This window comes from Numenius arquata, chromosome 2, assembly GCF_964106895.1.
Source record: "Numenius arquata chromosome 2, bNumArq3.hap1.1, whole genome shotgun sequence".
Taxonomy (NCBI): domain Eukaryota; kingdom Metazoa; phylum Chordata; class Aves; order Charadriiformes; family Scolopacidae; genus Numenius; species Numenius arquata.
In genome coordinates this window covers 75,682,125-75,706,353 of record NC_133577.1, presented here as the reverse complement: position 1 = coordinate 75,706,353, position 24,229 = coordinate 75,682,125, and the positions used below count along the sequence as shown (strand labels likewise).

Below are 24,229 nucleotides of genomic sequence, written 5' to 3'. Positions count from 1 at the left end.
TGCATGACACAGCACACTCACACTCATCTCTATCTCTGTTTGTACTACATGCAGAAAGGGACATGTAACCCCATGTTCAGCAACGTAGAGGAGCAAAGACATGCTGTGCTAGCAGGGCGTATGGTCCTCTCCCTGCACATCTCCTTGCTCGCTCCCTGATGGGGCTCTGAGCAACCTGATCTAATTGAAGATGTCCCTGTTTATTGCAGGGGGGTTGGACTAGATGACCTTTAATGGTCCCTTCCAATGCAAACTATTCTATGATTCTATACCACATGCTGTGCCCTTGAGGACCCAGATGTGATGGCCACCTTGCACCATCTCTACTCTCTCCCTGAAGTGTTTGGGCTGCCATGTCTAGTGATATTAGTCTTCAACCCCAGGGGAATGAGAGAACTGTTGCGACATGGAGTGCCTCTTGCTGGTGTGACACAGTGGCTGCGGTGAAGGTTGCAGGCTGTTCAAGGGATGTCATACCTTATTTGTTCCTGACATTTGTGCCCCACCTACTCTGGAACTGAGGTGAAAGCCCTGTTCTTGTCACTGCAAGCCCTTCTTCATCAGCTACCCACACAAGACCCAGACTCCTCCACCCTCCCTGACTCTTTCCTTGTCCCACCATACTCAGCATCCTCGCAGTTAGCCCAATAGCATCAGCCTTCAGGAGCAAGCTGATGTCTGTATGCAGGCTCACACACAGAGGAATGTGATAACCTGGGACAGGCCACATTCATCTTCATTGCAGCGAGGCAGCGGGATTGGAAATGGCATGGCAAGATGAGACTGCTGCACGCCTCTGTTGCAGGCACTTAGAGCAGAGCCACTGCAGATGTGACAGCAGTGACACGCCAAGAAACACTGGTCAGTTCTCAATCCCAGTCTGCCCGGGCTTCCTCCAGCCCCCCAGACTGGCCGTCTGTCAGGCTGGAGGCAGAAGTGAGCCACAACAAGGTGCAGCAGAGAGGCCGTGGTGCTTTTGAGAGGCGTCCAGCACTCTAGCTTTGTGCTCTGGACTTTCTGTGGGAAATGCATATTCAAAGAAAGTTTTAAGATGGAGGAAGTACCACAGTGGGTCCCCCACCCTCAGATAACAAGTTGCTTTCCAGGCACCAAACATAAGGGATGGGAGACAGGAGGAGCTGCTCCTGTTGGCCCCACAAATCTGACTGCACTATTCAAACCAGCTCCAATACAGGGGGACTGTGCCTGTTTCCATACAAGTGACTGATCCCAGAGGGTATGAAGTCTGGCTCCCATCCCTCTGAGGCTCTTGTAAGAGCCTTCTGGTCTTCCAGGTTTACGGGACGTTGACCCCCTCTTTGTGGCAATCACTGCGCTGCTGTGGAGGGACGAGGTGTGAGGGCTCACACGGCGTATCACAGAAAGGCTGGCAGTCCCACTCTACTTAACCCAGTTTAGCTAACAGGAAAGAGCTGTTTGGTTTTCCCTCTGCGCTGAAGCGTGTGTGACACACAGCTGAGCAGTTTCAGGCCTGCCAGGCATGGACAGTGTCTCAAATGGGTGCTCCCACACCACCACTGAGGACCACTCCTGGCCAGCTCGCTTGCAGAGTCTTGCCTTCCCACAGGCTTCCATTTGCTCACGAGTTCCCATCACCAAGGGCATTGACCCTCCTGGAAAAAGACAGGTTTAACTCATGTCCTTTGATCAGCTCTGAATCCATAATTCAGTCCAGTCTGTCTCCATTCACACACTGCCCTTCCCCTCCACCTCCCAGAGTTTTTCTCCCTCCTTTGCCTGATACCTAAGCTGTACTGAAAGAGACTGCTGGCTCTCCTCACAGCTGCTCCATCTCTGTCGCTGCAGACAATTTCTAGCAAGCCTTTTTAAAATGTATTAGCCTTCCAAAAAGGAGCCGATAAACAGGGGGCAGGAGGAAGGGAAGAAGAGGGGAGGAGGCAGGATGCAGTGATGTGGTTTATTCCACACATCTGCAGTATTCTCCTCCCAGCCCTTCTATTAGAATAGATGGACATTTGTTATGAAAATGAATTACTGGGTGTGCGCAGGAGTCCTTAGGCAGGCAGGGAATACGCGTCAGTCTTCTGTGTGTATGTCTGTGCGAGCCACATATGCTGCCTTATGATGAGGAAGAGGAACACATCCACCAGATAGCAATCTGTCAGATTTAGTACCTGAAGGGCTCTAAGTGTGTCTGTGTGTCTGTCTGTATGCATTTCATGCATGTGGTGCTGCAGTTGCCCTCAGCAAAGGGAATGTGTGATGGTGGCCAGCAACGCATTCCCTGGTGGTGCCATTCTAGTTGCACGAGTCATTCCCATCATAAATTTGCAAGGGCTCCAAGTGTGGCAGTCAAAGCACATGGGTATGAGTGGAAGGTCGTTTTATACACCCATCCTCAGAAAGCCTGGCCAATACGAAATGCACTGGTATTCAGCAGGCACAAAGTCAGGGATAGCGCTCGGTGAGTGAACATGTTGCATTGCTGGTGGGCAGCATCAGGCACCATTGAGTTCATGGCACTGAGGAGATTGGGGCATGGTAGAGCAAGGAGCCTGGAATTGAATTTTTCTGTTCTGGAGCTAAGGAAAGCCAATGGAAACTCAAACTTGCTGTCTCCCCCCCTAACAGTCTCTAGGAGAGAGGAAACCTGGTCCATCTCCACCTGACTCTTATGGCTAGTTTGATGGATGAAAATGACACAATCGCCTTTCTCTGTGCATTGTTTTGCCTCTCACAAGTTCTCCTTCCAACCCTGTCCCCACTAGGAATAATTCTGCTCTGCAGCATGTGGGTATTGGGGGAAGAAGGGAGAGAAAAGGACGTAGCGGCCTGAGGAGAATTGCAAGGATTTGGGATGAGGAGGGACTGTGAGGAGCTTGGATAGACCCTGCTGTCATAGGAATGATCCAGGTGAACTCTTGGGAGGTCTTAGCCTGGATTCCGTCACCCAAGACCAGACTGTGGGTAGAAGAGAGACTCCAGGCTACATTTTGATGGCTTTTGTCACACGGAGCATAAGCCTGAGAGGCACTAGAAGAGACATTTCTCACCCAAATCCTAGGCTCTGAGGCATCTTTTACCAACCAAGTGCATATTTATATTTCTCTTTCATATCTTGGATATGTTGCCAAGATAAAGGGCCAGATTCTGACTTCTCCTCCCACCTCTGGACATGATCCTGCCTCCCTGCATTGAACCCAAAGCAAGAGTGAATGTGTGTGTGAGCACATGTGCTCTAGAGCAGTGGGCAGCAAACTCACTCTGTATCACATCAGTGACAAAGAGATTCAAGGCAGGAGACATCTGCAGGCGTGAGAAGAAGAAAACCTTCACGTTCCTTCTCCAGGGTGAGCGTGTGCTTCAACTCTGAGATACCCTCCCTGCCTCTTGAAATTAATTCAACATTCCTGTGGCTTGGGCAAAAATAACTAGAATGAATAATTGGGCTGTGCTGGCTCTGCTGCAGATTGCCTGGTAGATAGAGCCCTCTGCAGGAAGAAAAAGAGGCAAGAGACTGAAAGAGCACCAGTGTTTACTAGAAGAGACCCGAAAGGTAACAGAAGAAATAACAATAGCTTATCACATCCTTTAACCCCACAAGTGTAATTGCCTCTAGCAAGTCACTGGTATTTGCCTCCGTGCTGTCCCCAGCTCGCAGTGTCACAGCTCCCTGCACCTTTCCTCTGGTCCCACTAACCACTCCTCCTTCCCACGCCGCCCAAAAGCTGCCTGCTGCCCTGCCTGCATTTTGGGTGCAGTGCAGAGCTGCAGTGGTGCTCAGGCTGCTTTGCTAGGCACAGGAACAGGACACTCTTATCTCACATCCTCTGCCCTTATCACTAAAAGGTTTGTGTTACCCTGGGTTTTGGGCTTGTTTTCAAGCACTTTTATTTCTCTCTTTACACAAGAGACAAAAAAACCACCCCAGACTCCAGACAAAACCACTGTGTGAAGATGGGAATGCCCGTGTGTGTGTGCTGTGTACACACATCCAATTTTTCATGCCTTCTGGCTGCAGGCCTTTCAGATACCCAAGTCCCCGGGGTGGTACATGGAAGCAACCTTTGCTGGGGAATGATCAGCCAGGAGGAGAGCTAGTGTTTGGGTTTCCTCCCTTGGGAGACCTGTCGTGGTCCTTGAGTCTCAAAACAGAGAGACAAATGACCCAGAGCCGCTTCCCTGGTCCCACAGCCTCTCTACGCTCAGTTACCCCTTATCTCCCCATCCAACATCTTTAATTCTCTAAAACCTATGGCTCAGTTACACAGCAGGGACTTCCCAGGATTACAACCCCCATGGCTACAGGAAGAGGTAGAGAGGGCTCTCTTCTGAGCAGAGGGCCATCTTCCCTTGGCCTCTGGTTTCACAGTGAGGTCTTAAATATCAGTGGCCCCTTCTCAACAACCACTACACATCTGTTTGTGGAAGCCAAACCACTGGGGCTTTTCTGCTGTGCAACTGACCGGACCATGCTTGGTTGCTCCAAGCATAGAAAAACACCTGGTTTGATGGCAGGAGGGCCTGGAAACGTTCTTGTCTCCCCTCAGGTCCCATCCTACACGCCTGGGGCTATATGGGAGAACCCAGTGCCCAGTTGCTGATAAGCCTTTACATCCAGACATGGGAAACTCCATGCCCACAATTCTGACAGTCCTCAGTAGATTGCACCCTGCTCCTCTGCCTTCAGTTTGGAAAGGGAAGAAGCAAATCTGGCAAGTTTTCCTGTCAGTTGTCTTCCTGCCAAGTGGGAGGCAGAGGGAACCAATACTCCCAAATTTCTTCACTGGAAGAGCCCAGCATGGGAGGGAAGCTGTCCAACAACTACATCTTCCTGCTGACAGTGACCAGATCAGGGCTCAGTTTTTGCTGGCAATCTTTTTCTTACGGGCAGAGACCAGATCATAGAAAGGATCCTGTGTGATGCTGGTCCTGGAAATAAGAGGAAATGGGAGCAAAAGTAAGAGATTTAACGCTGGAGAGCAGCACAGGCAACCTAACTGAACTTGCACAGAGGGACCACTCACCAAAACATACGTCTAGAGATCTGTAGACCCACAGCAGAGAGTTAAGCTGTGGATAGAGATTCTCCAGAAGGCACCTTGAAACTCTTTTAAGTCAGGAGGTACCACAGTTACTAGACTTCAAACATTTCTTTCTATACACTCTTTCACATGCTAGTAGCCAAATAAACTGTGTGATCATTTGTCCCTGAGGCTGAACGAGGGCAAGCTCAGGCCTCCAGTTCTGGTGTCCTCACCGTATTGCCTCAATCCACTCATCACGTTCTGCTGGTGTGGCTGCTGAGATCTTGTAGGACTGATGCTTGCCTTCAACCACCTTCCCATCCCCATCTGTTTTGCAGGCTTTGATCTTCTGCCCTTTGCAGTTGGGATTGAAGAGCTCAAAGCAGTTCTGTCAGAAAGGGAATAAAATGGAGCAGTAGGGGAGGACAGGGTGGACCAAGGAAACTATGCTGCCTTCAACCATGGCTGACAGGCTCAGAGAGCTTCCAAAGAGAAGGAGAGCATTACGTTTCTGAAATGCAATAGAGCCTTTCCTTCCCCACCCCAAGAACTCCCCTATGAGTTAGATCTCCAGACCACCCATCTTTGGTAACACACCCCTCCTGTGAAGGGCTGGACACTAAAACATGCTTTTTAGAGAGGCAGACCACCAACAGTTATCAGGAAACTCCTTCTGGGATCTGTAACTCCACTTCACTTATGAAGATCTCTTCCCCTTTTAAGTAGATGCATCCTCTCTTCTGCATCCCACAACACAAACAGAAGTCACTTCTCCAAGGGTCATGCCACATGAAAGAGTGGGTATCCACAGAAGATCCACAGACAAAGAGTGTCACTTCCTAGGCAAGTTTCCTAACACCACAGCACTGTTCGGTCTACATGTGCTGTAACTCATTATGGAGAGTCCTAGGGAGAAAAATTGAACCCACATCTCCTGGTGCCAAATAAGCAGTGTGCCAGCTGTGTGCACTCGTCTCTGCGCCCCTCTACACACACACACACAAAGCAGTCAGCCAAAGGATAGGTGTCTGTTCACACCAGATCTTCCCTAGTAAAATACAATCATGTTTAGATACCGCCATGTTTAGATGGGCAACAAGGCAGTTTGGAATGGTACCTTCCCTCTGACCACGTGAGAGCCTGCATTGGCAGAGTACCGAGCAATGGAGACTTACTGGCTTTTTGGGATCATCCACCTTCCGGACTGATAGGTTCTCCAGGGGGATAATACCCAGAGGCTCTTTGTCCTGAAGGCAAGGAAACATGAATTAACACCCAATATGCTCCCCACATCTCTGCCACCATTCAGAGCCTCTCCGATTTCTCAGACATATGCCTTTGCAGGGTGACAAGGGCAGTGTATGCCTAGGGAGACCATCTCCATTTACACAGCGGGGAGCTTAGTTAACAGGACATCACAACAATAGCTGCAGTGTCCAGCCTCTCTCCTCCTCCAGACCAGAGGTAAGGAAACAGCACGAGAGAGAAGGGAGGTCTGAGTTCAATGTGGGAGCATAGAGTTGAAGGGAAGAGTTGCCCCTTACCCTCTGCTCCTCCCTGGCCCCTCAGAGGCTCATAACCACCCAGGACACAGTCTCCCAACCGGGAGTTAAGCCTTTACCGTGGTATATTCAAAGTAGTAGAGGCAGTTATCAGTCAGAATGAACCAACGGCGTTTCCAGGTTTTCACACGTCCTCCTAAAGGCAGTGAGGTTCAAAAGCCATTAGTCACACACTCTGCCATCCTTCCCGCCCCCCTCAAGCTCTAGACATGCACACACAGACACACCCTCCCAGCTCTCCCCGTAGATCAGCCCCAAGAAGGCATCTGTGGTGCTCACTGCTAATGTGATGCCGTATGGTGGACACACACACACAGAGGAAGCCAATTTTGCTCTGATGGGGCTGGGAATGGGGAGGGGTGAGGGATCTCTTTTTAAGTCCCTTTTTGAGCAGTCAGAGCCTGCAGGAGCAGGCTCGGAGGAGAGAGCAGGCGGGTAGTTTCAACAGCAGGTGTCAGCCTCATCCCACCACAGGAGATCGGAAGGAAGGACAGCAAAGATGCTGGTGGGTTTTTGGGGGAGATTTGTGGTGGGAGGCAGGTAGGCACGCAATTCAGAAGAGCTAAGGGAATCCTCACCCTTACCTAGTTTCAGGAGCCAGCCCTCACGGTTAGGGTTGAAGAAAGTATGTGTGAGATCATTCCCATCATCCTCTGGTATGGAGAACGGCTCGTTCTTGATGCTCTCAAACAGATTCTGCCCCAGAGCATTGGTGAGGGAAAGAAAGACAGATTACTGACAAAGCTTGTACACACCCCTCCTAGGTCCATCTGGTTCATCACTGTTTCCACAGGGACAGGCAGGTGAATGGGGCAGGGAGTGGGTAGTGAGCACTGGGGTGTACAACAACCCTCAGTCTATGCCTCACAGGATCTCATAGGGGATCACCAGCTCCCTTCTGCATCCTGTGTCAAAAAAGGAGACCCAATCTGGAAAGCCACGGACACAAAAGTATGCAGCCATATCAAGAGAGCCTGCAGTGACCAAACCCAGCATGTCACATGAGTGCCACTGTGGGTAGTACTAAGGCACTGGGAGATCGGGACATGACACTGCAGAGACTGCAGCCCCATTTAGGCCCTGGGTTGGTGGTGCAAAACACTATGCTGAGAACTTGTATCCAACACACACATCTACGTGACCACAAGGAGGCACATTTCATAGAACCAAGGCTTTTGCACTGAGGGACACACTGTGTGATATTCATAAGAGCAGAGTGACAGGGAGGCAGGTTACTAGCTTTCAAGGGATACAAAAATGTTGCTCACATCATTGGATTTGCCATCATTTATTACACAAGTCCCATGCCAAGAAAAAAGAAATTAAACTACAGGCTCCTGCAACTTCTCTCAAATTGCCTGAAAGAAACAACACTGGAGAAAAATCTAAAGCCTTTACCCTGAGGGGATGCTGCTCAGTAAACCCAAGTGTGGGATGTAGGCAGCCTCTTTCACAAGACATAAGTTATTTTCCCCAGGTTGGTTGGGTGAAGCTAGACACATGTAGGTAGGCTGCCCACCTCTGCCTTGCCTCATAGGGCAGGTCCCATGCCTGCTGAGCCTTTGGGAAAATGGTAGCTCCAGATTTGCTAATGGATGTGTTCCCTGACTCTATCTGCCCCACTTTGCATGTTCATCCTCTGTGATCAGAGACACCATGGACTTGCTGAGAGCTTTACAGATGCTGAAAAAGACGCTGGAAGAGACCCTGACACTCACTTGGGGCTTGTTGGTTCTACTCACTCAAAGATACACCCTGATGTAAGAGAGGTCAGGCACAGCTGTCCTGACTGATGTGAACATTGGAGTCAGCTGAGACAGTTAGGTATGAACAAGGGAGAGGGATTCATAATCTGGGCCACAGTGACATTGTTTCACACACAGAGACACACAAAAACCAGACAGTCCCCTCAGGGGCTAGGACTTTCAAATCTGGTCAAAAGAGTGAGGTGCCCAGCTACCTCCCACAGAGGTGGGTGCCCTATTCACACAGCCTCATACCTACATGACACACAGACACCCACAACTCATGTCTTCTTCTCTCACACAGGTACAGCATCTCACACAGACACATAAAAGCACAAACTTTCTTAAACTGATACTGCTATTCCCTGCATGTCTCCAGCCCTGTCTCTCTTGCTCCATGTCCTCACCTATAAGCATGTGTGCAGCCCCTCTCCAAAGCAGTTTCCACATCTTCCAGCTCTGCTTTTGTACATACTACCCTCCTTCCTTGTGCAGCCCTTCCCCTTGTACAGCAGAAGGTCACTAGGCCTGTATTACACTGTGGACCTTTGCTTCTCAGTGGGCCCCAAGCTTGAGAGAAAAAAGGGACTGATCAGAAAATGGGAGGTCTTCTTACCTTTAAGAGCTCTTCTGGCAGGTCCCCTCCATTGTCGATGCCTCTGTTGATGGATACAAACCTTTCAAAGTGGGGTTTGTCTTTCACATTGGGGTTGTGCAGGCTGGTGTTAAGCATGATGATAGAGAAGGACAGTATATAACAGGTATCTGGCAATGAGAAAGAAAACCAGGAGGGGTAGCACTTGTCTTAGAGGGCAGATCAATCCACACCCTAACAGGTGGCTTGGTTTCCAATCACTGGAGAACAGCCTCATGCCCTCCACTGTAGGAGGAAAAGGGAGATGTCCCTTCCTCTAGGAGTAAGAGGGACACACAGGGCTAGAGGAGAGTTGATCTCCTATGATGGAGATGATTCCATCCACTCAGGGCAATGTGGAATTTGGGTAGATCAGGTCTGATAATGGCTCTGCCAGGAGGAAATTTTCTACAGACCCATGTCTGTCAGCGCTATCCTTGCTGTGATGAGGCATACCTCATGTGGGGCTGGGAGCACTTCTCAAGTCTATTATTCCTGGGACTAGAGCAGAGTAGCAAAAGGAGGACTGAAGACCCTTAGCCTATTAAAAAGCTTCACAGGAAGCAGGCTGCCTCCTTCACCTTAAGGGAAAGCATCCACACTTCCAAGTGATGCCCTCTGTGCTTTGTGAATGGAAAAGGAAAGCTCCTCTTTCTAGCAATTACAGGCCTTCTTCTCCCCATAACTACCTGTGGACTGGAATACTCCTGGGTTACACTTGCAGTACCAGTTGGCAAAGGCCTCCATCATCCGGTCAATCTTCTGTGCTTCCCCAGGCAGCCGGAAGCTCCATAGGAACTGTCTATCAGGAGCAGCATGACAGAGAGTTAGTCATATTGGGTGAAAGGGATATTTATGTCTTCCATCAGCCCATGGCACACCGTGAAAATAAAAGAAGTCATCCCATGACAATGGGGAGACAACACAGTGCATGAAGCAGAGGTCTCCTCCTCTCTCTCAAAATTGTCTAGGCTCATCAGCCTCAAACACACTAAAAAGGAGGAAGCAGAACTAAGCATCCTGGAAATCACGGCTCCTCTTCCCTAATGTGTGCCCTGCAAGGCAGCAGAGACCTTGAGAGAGAGTCCTGCCAGAAGACTGACCTATAAGAAAACAAGGTGCCCTAAGACAGAGTCACTTTGTCACTAACATAATGGGCACTGTGGACAGACGTTTCCTGGTGCAGAAAATAACTTGCCCCATCCCCCCAAGCATTGAAGCCATGATGACCCCCCCTTGCTTTCCCCATCTTTTTTGCATATGGCCACTCCAGTCAACGGGCCATCAAAGAGTTCCCCCCGGAAAAGGTGTTAACACCTCACAGAGCAACAGTCTTGGAGCCAACACATGCAGCAGGGCATTGTGAAGCCCCATTTCAGCCCAGTAGGTCATCACAACCTTCCTGGGTGGTAAGACTCAGTGGCTGAGCAGGCTCCTGCTCCACCCCCTGCATCCTGTGTGCTCACTCACCTGAGTGCCTGCACCAGGTTGAGGTTGGCAAACTGGTGACATGCCACAAAGGCTTGGAGGATCTGAATGTTTGTGGGGTCCCTGGGAGAGGATAGGGGGAAAAGGTCAGACGAGAGCTTTGACCCTGCTCAGTTTGGATGTCCCTTGCTGTGATGACATGCACCTGGCTCCATCCTGGCCTCCATTCCCCCTCTGACCAATAAGAAGCCAAGATGTACGCTCTTGTCTGGGAAGATTGACCCCATTACAGGCAGGAGGACAGGTAGCCCATACAGCCAGCCTTAGCCACACTCCAAAGGGCCCCCTCCCCGGGAGGTACAGCCCACCCAGCCCACTTCAGTTTGGGGTGTGATCAGTCTTGGCACCAGACTGAGGTCTGCTAGGGGTCATCTAATATGGTAGTTGAGAGGGGCCAGGCGGGACAGGGCCTCCAAAGGGCCTCCTCATCCTAGCTGAGTTGCTCACCTCCCACCGAGGTAATCCCCAATGGCTGTCTTGTTCAGGCCTTCACCCTTGTGGAGGAATTTGGCAATCTCCTGCAGGTCTGAGGACAATACCTGGTGCTCAATCAGGTACTGTATCCCCTGGGAAAGGAGAAGCAAGACAGTGAAGTAAGACAGCTCTGTGGGCTGATAAGAAAGTAGGACCGCAACACCCTGATATCATCAAAGCCAAGGAAGGCTGGTGTTGCCTCCTCTGTTACTCCCCAGCCCTTCTATGGGCGACCACAGCCATGTTCCCACCTTTATTCCATGCCTCTTCATCTACCATGGTTGGTGAGCCCCACTTCCATTTTGTCCCTAGATTTGGATAAACGTTTCACTGGGGTGGAAACTCAAGCAAACAAAAAAGGGGAATGTAGGTTAAAAGTCCAAAAGGCAAATATATTTAAGGCTGCCCTGGTTTGGGGTGGAGCAGAGCCAACTTTCCATTCCGTGAGAGAGAGAGAGGCTCTTGCTCTTACTTGTTTCTGTGGCAACCAGGGTCAGCTGACTTGGTTGCTTGTGGACAGGTCAGGTGATCCAAAACTGACCAATATGGTATTCCACCCCATCTGCTCAGTATAAAAGCTGAGGCATCAAAGGGGCCAGGTGGGTCTCTCTTCAGTGGTTCTGTTTTGATGGCTCTCTTTTGTCAATGACTGACAGCTGAGGAGGACCCTGTCAGTTCATCTGCCTTCAATCCCCATCAGTGAGTTCTGGAATCCAGTTCCCTGAGTCCACTCTGGAACTTGCCCGGTGCCTGCTAGTGACATCTCCCTGGGAGCTTGATACGGTTTTGTATATATTTGTATATATTGCATCTATTTCATTATTTCCTTTTTTATTTTATATTTAATATTTCATTAAAGTAGTTTAGTTTTATCTAAACTCATAAATCTCTTTCTCTCTTTTCTTCCTCTCCTTGGAGCGAGAGGTGGGGGACAGCATCTGTCATCTTGTCATTGGCTAACCCAGACCAAACCAGACAAAGGCAAAGACAAAATTGTTCATTTTAACACTTTCAATCAAAATATAGAATCATAGAATTGTCTAGGTTGGAAGGGACCTTTAAGATCATCTAGTCCAACCATCAACCTAACTCTGATAAAAACCACCACTAAACCATGTCTCTATATCTCAGTGTTCTCTTCCTAAATGTAATTTTTTTTCTGACTTAATTTAACTTTAAGAAAAAAAATGTTTTTTTTAAAAAAAAAAGACATAATTAAAAATGCACTCAGGAAAAAAAATGGGCTTGAGACAACTCAAAATTATTTTTTCCTGGATTTTCTTCTATGCCATAGAACAGAGAAGTCTGCGATCTTTTCAGCTCCATCCTCTCCAGCCAGTAAGGATGGAGTATGTTTTCTATGGAAAATAGAGGGTCTGAGTTGGGCTGTGGAAAGAGTGAACACCCTATTTTAGAGGGAATTTCATGATTTTTGAAGTCACAGACAGTTGAGGTTTTGTTCAGATTATTAGCAATATCTAAAACCACTGCAACTCTCCAGACCACATTGCAATTCTCCTCACAAAATACAATAAAGGAATGAAAATTGTTTTAGATCCATCAAAATGTTCACTTCAACAGAATCAATTCACTTTGCCTTGTAATATATAAGAAACTTATTTCTAAAATGCCCCAAAGAAAAAGCAGTTTCAAAAGAAGAAATAGAAATGTTTGTGAGATTTTTCCAGACCGTTTTCCTTTCTTTTTCCCCAGACGGAATTTCGGTAGGATCAATTTAATTTTGCAAAGCATTGCAGTGATGATGTAGCTCCGTTTTCCAGAAGAAAATGTTTCTCCCAAAAGGTTTTGTTCAGCCAGATTCCTAATGCCTATCTCCTCCAGCCTCAGGAACTTGCCCTGAGATCTTGGTGATAGGGAACTCATTTAAAGTATCAGCATTGCATGGATGAAGCGTAACCTCAGCAAGGAGGGCAAAGACAGTTCCTTTCATTGCAGTACCTGTCAGCCTATGGCATGTGGCAAAAGGGAAGCAATAAACAGAGATCTGCATATGCTTATTCTAGAGTAAAAGCAATATAGGCATACAGTATAACATTTCGACCAGACTCATCAGCATTGAACTAAGAAAGCTAAACTGGTTTGGGGTCAGAACTAGTTCAGGTATTTCTGCACAGCATGGCACAGTGCCATAAAGAGATGTCTCTGGGGCCTCAAACCACGGTCAGATGGAAAGACAAACTGAAACCTGCTGTCACGCAGGCTGTAAGTACTGATATCACTCTCTGAGACAGCTCTCACTGGCATAGTGATGTCCAGGTGACCGGCAAACATTCCAGCTGTGGTGCAGACACAGGAAAAGGCATCTTGAGGGTCTCAGCATGGCAGAGTAGGAGGCATGAAAAGTTGTCACTCAGACCAGCAGTTACCCGAGATGATAGCTGTGGTTGTTAGCTGACAAGGAGCAATCGTTCAATCGCAACTTGTGGTTTTCTGTACAGAGCTCAAAAAAATGGTCACCAGTGAGGAGGAAGGAGGAGGAAACTGTCTTTCTCACATCTTCTCTACTTAATCATGAGGATTTTAGAGCTTTCTGCAGAGGGCTGAAGGCTATGGAGTCTGGACCCCACTGGTCAGAGTCCCAGAAAGTGGAAAACTTGGATTCACTCCACAATCCAACCATGACTATCGAAACCAAAACTACTTCCAAAATTACAGATGCAGCTTGTTCTTTTCTGTTCTAAATGAGCCAAGGAACCTGACACGCTCTCAAACACCTTACCTTCTTCTTACTTCCTACTCTTCCATCACACTATGGCCAATTCTTAGCCTCTCACAGGCAAGAAGAGCGGGGCTGAAGGAGGGCTGGGTTGAAGGCTCTCTTGGCACACTGCCAGCGTTAAACCATCCTCCCTTTACCTCTCTTAGTTTTAGGTTGCATCTGATGGGATGGTCTATATGCACATGATGGGGGGAGGCAACACAGCTTGATCATATCAGAAGCCCTTATTCAGGGACAGGAAGGAGAGTGTTGCATACTGGAGCCTTAGTGAGGTAGGAAACCAGCCCCACAGTTCCATGCTGTAGTGGGTGGCTGCAAATGGACCAGTAACCAACAGAAGCTCTTCCTCCCAGTTTTCTCCTCATAAATGGAATGAGCAAATCCTACCTTTGCAGGGTCCATGTTGAATTTCTTCCGGCCCAGGGACAGAAGTTTATCCCTCTGTGAAAGCTTGCTGCAAATACAAAGAAGAAGGAAAGTCAAACTCAGAATAAAGGGCCATGTTTCAATTCACTCACAGGCAACTCAGATATCTCAAGGACAGGTGTCTGACTATCCAGGAATAAAGAGAAATCTCAGAGAAGAGAAGGGTATTCCTGATCTCATTTTCCTGTCATCGTTGTGATCCAAATCCCATCTCTGTTTTTGTTTTCTCAACATCAAGAGAGAGACTTTGTAAACAAAGGGATATCCATCTTATCCTACTTGCCTGCTCTGCTCCCCAGGATTATTGTCTGCCTCTTGCCTTTCCTCTGCATTTTGGAAGCGCTCAATCTCTGCAAACACTTCAGCAATCTCTTCCTTCAGCTTCTGCAAAGGAAATATCAGGAGGATGAAGGTGATGAAAAGAAAAACAGCAGACATATACAGAGCATGTCTTACTTCTTCCTCAATCATAGGAAAAGGACAGGTCAGATGGTCACAATCAGCCAAGGATGTCTATGAAACGGGCACTGCTCTGGGGTGATCCTGCTGGATTCCAGATGAAAACAATGGGAGAGAGGGACAAAAGGATGTTCTCATGCCTGTTGTCAATCAAGGCTGGAAAATCAAGCCCAGCCAGTGTGGAGAGTGTCAGAGAACTCACCCCAGTGTTGATTTCAGTTCCTCAAACAATGTCAGATGTGAGGCTCCTTCCATTGTGCCCATTTCCTTCTAGCTTTAACTTTGCATAACCATACTATACATCCAGGAAAGGGGAAGTGGAACCAGTAACTGTGAGGTGAACCTGAAGTGGCCACATTGTGAAACACAGAGTTTTTAACATACCTATCATTCAAATACCATTGAGCAGATACCTGTCTTTAGGTGGAGAAGAAACAGAGGAGTAAAAGAAGAATAATCACTGCCAAATTTTATAAAATCAATTGTAGAGTTCAATTTCCTTTAGGCCCATGACAGACCATGGCCGCCTTGGCTGGATATTCTGCGTTACCAAGGAAATGAAGATGTCTATATCTCCTTCCTTCTATCCTGCATTATGGTCCTCCTCAGAGCCAGACTGCATCACAGCTCTCTTCCAGGAATCACCCGAATTCTTCCCCATGCAAACCAGAATAGGCAGGGGAAGAAGGGTTGTTTTATGACAGATCTTGCCTCAACAAGGAGTGAGGATGTGGTTGCAGTATGCACCCAAACAGAGGAACTGGAATTCTCCAATATCCCATAATTTAAAAGAGCTTCTGGATTTCAGTTTTGCTCTGGCCTTCATTCTGTTGCACTTCATCAGCCTCCAGAGCTGGGAGTGTTCCTTCCTAAGCTTTAGGTATTGCACAAATGTAACAAAGCTGTGATCATCAGTCCTGTATTTCAAATGATTTTCAGTTTTGTTATTTTATTCATTGCAGTCTTTTGGCAGTGTAACCGGCAAGTCTAGAGCCATCCTCTCCCATCCTCCCTCTCCCCCCACATCTTTGCGTTAAAGGGTATTGCTAGATGCTTTTTGAAGGAATTCACCTGGGAGAATGTCTCTAGCTCTAGGTACTCTTTCACCTAAACTCATCCTGTTCCATTGGACAATGCATACCCCATTGGTTAATGGTTTTGAGATTTAAGAGTACGGGTCTGTATAGTCTAGCAGCTTTTTGCTGTCCATAGTGGGTAAAAAATACAGTATTCCTGTTCAAGTATCCTGACTCCTATATAGTGCCCATTGCCTATTCTGAAAATTGAAGAGATAAGAACCACATACAAGTAAACCACATGCACATACATTCATAGCCTGTTTTGCAAGAAGGGGCAAGACACCATTCTGATTTGCAGCAGAGATGGTGAGCCTGGAAGCCTGAGGAGTGGTAGGGAGTTTGGCTTAATCTTTTACATAGGGAAATACTGCATACATTTCCGAGTCATCCGGACATCTTCACATTGTGGGAAAATCAGTGCAAGTCCAATGATTCAGTGCAATAAGTTCTCTCAAGCAGGAGACTGCATTGCATGGTGGTGAAGGCAGAACAGAATAGAAAGTGTATGGCACCATGCGTGGCTGTGATGTGATATTACTGACTGACTTTGAATCTGTCACTTTCAGACATTTTAGGAGTCACTGGATAAATGTTTGGGTCTGCTAAAAGAAGAGAAGAAAAGCAAGTTCAACCACAGAAATTTGTGTGGAAGGTCCTGCCATCAAACCTCTCTAAAGAGACAGGGTCCTTCATGAAGGACTTGTTAGAGGTCCACAAACGAAAGTCTGATAAACACATGGGGATGCAGCAGGTAACTAGGACTGATATGTCATTAGCAGGTAATTAGTAATTAAAAATAATCATAAATGCTGAGCCAGATCCCTGCCAGAATGATTTAGTAAAGTCATACTCATTTACTTAATCCTAAATATGCAATCCCAGCTCACCCCTGTTAATGAGCTGACCAGCGTTTCTCAAATATCTCATTAGGGTAGTTGATGACTCCTGCAGCAGAGAGTACCACAGGTTGGATGTACACTGGAAGCAAATATAGCAGGGCAGCCTGAAGTTCAGAATTCAGTTTGGATCACGTCACAGCAAATGTCTCCTGTGCAAGAGCACTTCTTCATGGCCTGGACTGTTATGTGAAGATGCTTCTTCGTGAAGACAGTCTTGAGAAGGCTAGGCAGACAGGAGGAACAGCAAGGTCCTTACCTTAATGTCCTCCAGAAGCTCTTGTCTGTGCTGCCTGATTGTCTCTATTTCAGCCTCTTCAGCCTCACTCAAGTCAGTTGACCCTGGATGAACAAAGATGTGATGAGAATAGTACTAGGGCTAACATATCACAGGAAAAGCTGCCTCAACCTCTCAGGGCCTGTCCTCTCCTGGGGTCATGCCACTGCAACTGATTTCTGTGTTTCAGCATCTATGTACCCTGCTGTTGCAGCCACTGTGCCTCAGCTTTGCCCTGCAAATGGTTCTCAGTCCGGAGCGAGCAGCACAGACCCATATACCCATCTTAGCAGCCAGCCGCTGTGCTGGTAGCCCTCTGATCTAAGCCTGCAGCAACCCCCCCACCGCCTACTCAACCGATTTTGCTTGCCGCGAGCGCAATGAAGAGGTCTTACCAAATGCTCTTGGTGGTTTTTATGTCAGTCATCTTTATGTACCCAAAAGCTGTGACCTAAATACTTCATCTACACCCATGATGGGCCCTCCCATGAAGGGCCACTGGCTTCACAGATTGATCCACCACTGCTAGAGTCAGAAATGGCTTAAGAGAGAGAATTGAGGTTTTTCAAGTCTGAGGGCAGGATCTGGGGGGGGGATGCAAGCTTTGCTGAAGGAGCATCTGTGGGAGGCTGTTGTTCTGTGTACTACAGACAATGCAGAAATAAGAGGAGCTTTCCTTGTAATGTACAGGAAGTTAAACAGATACCAGCAGAGCCAAGGCAACCACAAAATGATTCATAAAAGACCTAGAAAAATTGGGGTGACAGCACTGCTGCTAAATATAACCCAAGTGAAGCACAACCTCTTCATCAAGGAGAAAGAAGAGGCTGCAGTCCTAGAGAGGCGAAGCAGATGGTGACCCCAGGAAAAAACCAGGGAGCTCACACAAGGCTGAGAGCACTGGAGCTCCTGGGAGGTCACTGCAGAACTTGCAGACAGAGTCCTTGCTGCACCCAAACACTGCAAGACAAAGCTTCTCCAGGAAGCCAGGTCAGATCACTGGATGCCCTGCTCCACTGTTTCATAAGCCAAAATCCCCTGGGCCTCCAATCTTCCTGGAAAAAGGGGAAGTGGCACCAGCTGCCTTGGAAATTCTCTTAGTGTGGATCTCACATGCAAAACAACTGCTATAAATACGAGTGGGGAAAAAAGGGGAAGGAACCAGCCAAGACAGACAGAAGGAAAAGGGGACAAGGGGAGTCATCTCAGAGTCCATGTGCTTCTTTCATGTCATGGCCACAACAGCTCAGAGAGAGCTGCCTTCCCTGGTCCTAATCCTTCCCCCATCCTCCTGCCTTGTTGGGTTCCTACGTGCTAAGTCTGTCCTATTACTTTTCTCAGGCTGCAGCCTCTCTCCCATCACTTTTCCCGCTGTTTTCAAGCATTGCATTCCATGGAGAGAAGCTGCTGAGCCTCTGGGAGGAAAGCACTGGGCGAGGATCCAGGATGAAGCCAGGGCTGGGAAGGACCCACGTCCCCTCCTGGCTCTGCAAGCAGCCCTTCTGAAGAGATAAAAGAAGCTGACTGATTGCTGAAGCAGGTCAACAGAGGAGGAAAACCTGTGGCATCCAGCAGCTCATAACAGCCAAATGAGTATGTGAGGGGAAAACAAACAAACAAACAAGCAAGCGAGGAAGCAAGAAACAAACAAACAAAAAGAAACAAGAACAACAACAAAAAAAACCCCATGCAGTGGCTTTGCTGCTTGTTAGGCAGGTTGCTGACTTCCCCTTGAATGTCAGCCCTGCAGTGCCTGGGTCTTTCAGCTTACTTTGTCTCCTGCTGTTCTGGCATCTGCAGGAGATGAGGCCAGGCTTATGGTCTCCCCAGCTTTATCTCACTCACCCCTACGGGGGCTGGTAATTGTGGAATCACTGGGGTGATTCCTTGACAAATTACCACTAAATTACAGCCCTTTGTCCTGTATTTCTTTCCACAAAGGCACTGTAGCAGGACATACCTGAGGAACCTCCCCTTCCCCCACCCATCAGCAAAGTCTCTAGTGTGGCTGGTTGCTTTGCTTCGGTTGTTCTGTGTCTACTGAAGCAGCCTAAAGCATCTCAAAGAGACGTGAGGCTCCCAGAGGACACCATCTCACCCACACGACCCCCACTGAGACTGTAAATAACCCGATCCCCCTTCCTCCTGAATATCTGAAAACCCCAGCTCCCAAGTGATTTACCTGTCCAGTTTCTCAGGGCGAGAAAAGCGCGGGAAGGACTGTGTGTGTGGGGAGGGTGGGGAAGAAGAAGCATCAGTCATGGAGAAGGGGAGGGAATCAAGGGATAAAAACCCAAAGAAGAGTGACATAGTCAGGAAAAAAATGGATGGATCAAACTTTCAGAGCAATTTAGACTGAGCTGCAGAGAGGGTCTTTGTAAGGTTTCCTGTTTCCTAAGCAGCTTAAGTCCCTGATTGCCTTGGAAAATAATTCTGAGGTCAGTGTCTGCACGTTACTCTGCTTCCCTAACAGAAGGCTAAATGCTCTGCTCAGTGCTATTCTGAGGTTGTCCATCAATGTTACTGCACACATTGAGGTCTACAGTTAGGGGAAGTGAACACAAAAGGCTTGTTTGGGTAACTGTCCACAGAAAGGCAGCAGAGGCAGCTGGGCAAGTAGCAGATGAGACGAGATCAGGCTGCTTTGCCTTTCCTTCCTTCTCCACGTTGAGAACGAGCTGAGCTGGCAGGAGAGGGACACTCCGAGTGAAGCACTGCCTGGCTTGCAATGGCAGAGGGAATTCATCCCTGCACTGGAGGACTGAGGAACGGCTTCAGCCCTGTCAAAGTCCTCAGTACCACCAAGTTCCACTTCCCTCTCGAGCTAAGTCAGGACACAGATGAAGCATAGCCCTGGTCAGGGTTCTTTGCACAGGGGGAAATTTCACCCTGATGAAGAACACGCCACGAAAACACCCGCAGGTTTCAGGGGGATGCTGTCAGCCAGACCAACGCTGAAGTCTTCCAGTTCAGACACAACACCTAAAAAACTGGTGAGCACCCTCTCCTGAGAGGACATGAACTTGCTGCTCGGAATTAATTTTCAGAGAACAAATGTTGAAAGGAAAGCACATCAGCATCACGTTTGTGGCGCTTACACATGCTCTTGAGGTTGTTTCCCTACTCTCAGGGCAGACCCAGATAGAAAGACCCACCAGTTCTTCATTAATTGCCCAGGCTTGTATTTTTAGTGCTGTCACTCAAAACAGAACACAGACTTCAATTCCAGATGTGGTGACTTCACGCCCTCAGCCTTCCTATTTGGAGGGTAGGTCGGAGTTACCCAAAAGTCTGGGTACTCAGGTGGCCAGCAAAGAGTGCTGTGTTTGCTGGTCTCATTTCCCATTGCAAAGGGCTGTGCAGAGCCATCCGGGTGCTAAGTGAAGCTTTCAATTCCAAGCAAAAGACAATGAATAGGAAAATAGCTTTTGGAGCACAGGGATAAGTAGGAAGTGACTAAGGAGAGCTGGACTGCATAAACAGAAGGTTATGAAGAATGACTGCCTCTGTATCACTGTTAGAGACCATCCACATACTACCCATCCACAGTATAACAGCAGAGGTTCAGCTGGCCCATTTGCAAGGCAATTTAGGGCTCTGAGTGTGGCTGCTGAAGGGTTTGGACGCCTCCACCCATGGCAACACACAGAGCAGCCTGAGGGCACCGTCTGCCTGCATGAGGTTGTCTAGTGGAAGAATTTCACCTGAAATTCCTTTTCTTTTTTGATATGGCTGCTGTATCATCTCCAGCGCAGACCATCTCCTACCCAGCCAGGTACCAGGCAGATAACATGAAGCCTTCCAGCTCTTCAAATCCCTCCAGCCCAATCTCCCTCCCTCCTGCAGGAACTCCACAGTTCTCTTCCAGCTTGCGTCAGAAAAAAATCAATGTGGACCTCACATAAGTTTAATTTGCACATTCCAGCTATGAGGGAAAAGGTGTGAAGAAGAGGTTATGTTGTCTCCTGGTCCCCTTATCCCACAGGAAAACTTACAGCAACCAGGATAGCTTCCAAACACTTTTGCCTATGGCTCTCACCCCGCCCGTGTTTCACACACCCAGCTCAAGGATTTGGCATACTGGCTCTGTGGCCTCACTCAGGCAGTTGCTAGAGGGTCCCAAAGGAAGCTGGAAGAGGACATCTGCTGTGGGGAGAGCAGCCTCCCCACAGACATAGGTCTCAGCTGCACACAGCTGTGGCAGATAGGTACCTAGGAGGAGCATTCATCTCCAGGTAGGAGTGACTCCAGGAAAAAGTGCATGTGCACTTCTGACCTTGAGGAAAATCATGCCACAATGGAGCAACTTGAAATACATCCAGCGCTCTAAAGCTCGCTGGAAAACTGCATCTGGGGACAGCCTTGGCTCCCAAGGTAAAGCAGCATCAAACAAACCCACTTTCCCATCCAGCTGTAAAGTGACAGGCTGTGACTGAGCAAAGACATCAATCAGAATCAGCATGTCTCTTCAGGCCTATCTCCAGGCTCTGCCTCTAGCCAGAGCTGAGCAAACATTGTCCCTGAGCTGGATCTCATTGTGCTATTGCAGTGTGTAACTTTTAAGACGTAATTAACACAGTATCACTTAACTTGAATGAATGACAGTGTCAGACCACCAGTTCTCAGTTTCTGTGGCAAGTACACCCCAAAGCAAGCAGCAAAATGTGAGTTATACCCCCTTCCTCCTGCCCAGCTTGTCCTGCAGAACCTTTGTCCACAGTTGCTTTCAGGTGGTGAGGGGTGGGTGATCTGACGAGACTCACCTTCACCAACATTCATAGCCAGATGCTGGCAAGAGCTCAGCTCCCATAGGTCCCACCAATCTCCCTGACAAGCAAGGCTGGTATGTGGTTTGAATGTGGCTTTTCCTTGGCTACCCACCTAAGAGCTAAAAGTGCAGAACAGTTGTTGACACTGGGCCCTGCTTTTTCCCTTTGTTCTGTGCTCTATATCATACACGCAAAAGCCCGTGAGGACAGAGAGTCAGACACAGCAGGGCCATTGCAAGACGATCCCTTTTCTTCCTGGCCCTTGTTCAGCCTATTCCCGTTCAGCTCTCCCTGTCTGCTGCCTTTGTACACACACTCAGAGCTTTCTCAGCCAGAGGCTAAAAATGTTCAGTCTGGCAGTATGTCTTTCCCTGCTGAATCCCAACCACTTTATCCTCCACCTGCCAAAGTAGGAAATAAAACCCAAGATGTCTCTCGGTTCCTTAGGTGTGGCTTATCTCCCCCACCCACCCACATCTGCCTTTTGAGATTGTTTCAGGACCAGGCAGACCCACCTGCAGGTCACTTGGAGTTGGTAGAACCCTAACACAGTCATTTACCTTTAACAAGAGAGGCCTTAGTACCAAAAGCCTTGCAAGCATGTGGTGCCAGGACACCCAACTGCCCGAGAGGCTCTGCAAAGGCAAACCAGCTTCTGGGGGCTGTGGGGAAACACCACTGAGGAGCTTGCAAACCATGCCAGAGTTGCATGAAGAAAAGCCAAAGCTTACAGGCGCTCATCCCAAGTGTCACATATACCCTTGATACCCCTGAGTCAGTTCCCAGCTCAGCTCAGGATGACCGGCACAAGGGATCAGCAGAGTAGACACTCTCAGCACAAAGGCCATTCAAATCAGCGGGAAAATTTCTTCCGACGTGAAAGGAGTTTGCTTATGGGAGAGCAAGTAAAAAGAAACCCATGCCTAATGCTGAAGGCTAATAAGCAATTAACTGCTCCACTACGGATCTTCCACTACCTCATTCCTCCAGCCACCAGCTGCAGCATCCACTCTGGCTGCTGGGATTTCATGGTGTGCTCTGCCCCATCAAACTGAGTGCGCAGCCCTCACAGAAAACAAGGCAAAAGACAGTCAAGGCTTACCAGCAGGACAAAAGTCCATCCTGAGGAGCGTGATATATTTTCAACAAACGTGTTTTTCCTCCTTGCCTTCTGCTTGTTCAGATGCTTCACAGAACTGAAACAACTTGGAGCCAGTGACCAAGATCGTAGCAGCATTAGGGGGGCGGGTTGCCCTGTGACTCCTCCCTTCCTCTCCTCGTCCCTCCGACCTCATCTCATGAGCTTGCATCGGTGGAGGAAGCTGTGCGTGCGTACTGCCATGGGGGGCTCCTTGGCTGCTTCTGAAATGCAAATGCACAAATGCATTTCCATCCCAGCAGCATTTTGGGGAATCTCTGAGCACATTTCTCTCTTTGAGGGGACTGAAATAAGCAGTTAGAGGCTGATAGTACTTTGGGCTTTTGCCTGGCATACTCTGAGGAGAGAGGGGGAAAAAAAAGGAAGTTCTTGATTCAGAAAATCCATCTGATTCAGAAAATCTATCGGATTCGGGAAGTGGTTTCATTTTAAAGGAAGGATTCTTCCTGTGCAATTCTGCAGCAGGTGGGGGTGGCGGTGAACATTCCAAAATTGGAGGATGGTTGACAGAAGGGAGAAGAGAGTCTTTTTCTTCTTTTCCCTCCCCTGCTCCCCCCGCCCAAGTGACTTGTGCTCTAAGTCTTGCTCGTTCCTTTTTTTCCACTAACAGACTGTTTTTTTTAGGAAGCCTGGTAAGTAAGGAAGTGAGTGAACTGAGAAATGAATGAAGCTCTCTCTCAGGTTTAGTGGTAGTCCTGCTGGTGGGACAGCTGGCATTAGCAGGACAGTTTTGTGCTTCTCTGTTCACCTGCGAGGCAGAGAGGTGCTCTTTTTCCTCCGTCCTCTCCACACAGCCCCAGAAAGCTGTACACATCCCCTTGAGTTGTCTTTAGTTGCCATGTGATTTATGTGATAGATCTCTGATGTAGGCAATGTGGGGAAAAAAGAAGTGTGCTGGAGAGTCAGAGCCAGGAGAGCTGGTGACAGTGAATAAATAGGCCAAGGTGAAATTCAAACCAGTTGTGATGCCCAAACAGGGCTCTTGCTTTCTCTAGCAGGACTGAAGGTGTAGAGGGATGGCTCCTCTCCACGCATGAACACTTACCTCTGCAGCACTCTACATCTTTAGCTCCGTGACCTGTTGCTGTATTCACAGCAGGCCTTGAGCAGGACAGCAAAACAGGTCCAGACTTCTACCTACCATCTTTCCATGAGACAGCAAGGTAGAGTTTGTGATAGCATGCTTAGAAAAGTAAGAATTGACCTTCTGACTTGTTATGCAGTTGGAGCTAGCATGTATGTACGCTTGCCACCATCTAGAATAGGCTTCTGTGAGGCCTGTGAGATCCTCACCTCCTGTGAGGTCCTTGACTCACAAGGAAAGGAAGAGAGATTACCTTCCCACATTCCCATTAACTGAGTTTGGTCTGAGATCCTCTGGAGAGAATAACTGGCCCTTTAAAAGGCTTGATGCAAAAGGTGGGATCTGCCTGAACACTCTGGCTAAGGTCCATTGCTCTAGGGCCATTCAACCTCACAAAGAAAGACACAATTGCCCTCCTTTCCTCTCGG

At 48.3% G+C, this 24,229-nt stretch overlaps 1 protein-coding gene across 1 annotated transcript; it reads right to left on the bottom strand.

Annotated features, from left to right (window-relative positions):
* Positions 1-3,501: 3,501 nt before the first annotated feature.
* Positions 3,502-22,756, bottom strand: CYTH4 (cytohesin 4). The gene is made up of 13 exons (XM_074166281.1): positions 22,661-22,756; positions 16,772-16,854; positions 14,362-14,462; positions 14,040-14,106; positions 10,886-11,004; positions 10,421-10,501; positions 9,640-9,752; positions 8,933-9,081; positions 7,156-7,267; positions 6,631-6,707; positions 6,185-6,256; positions 5,243-5,397; positions 3,502-4,914 (listed from the first exon to the last, which is right to left on the bottom strand). Exons 1-13 carry the CDS (start codon positions 22,677-22,679, stop codon positions 4,842-4,844), a joined length of 1,221 nt encoding a protein of 406 aa, XP_074022382.1. The 5' UTR covers positions 22,680-22,756; the 3' UTR covers positions 3,502-4,841.
* Between the last annotated feature and the right edge of the window lie 1,473 nt (positions 22,757-24,229).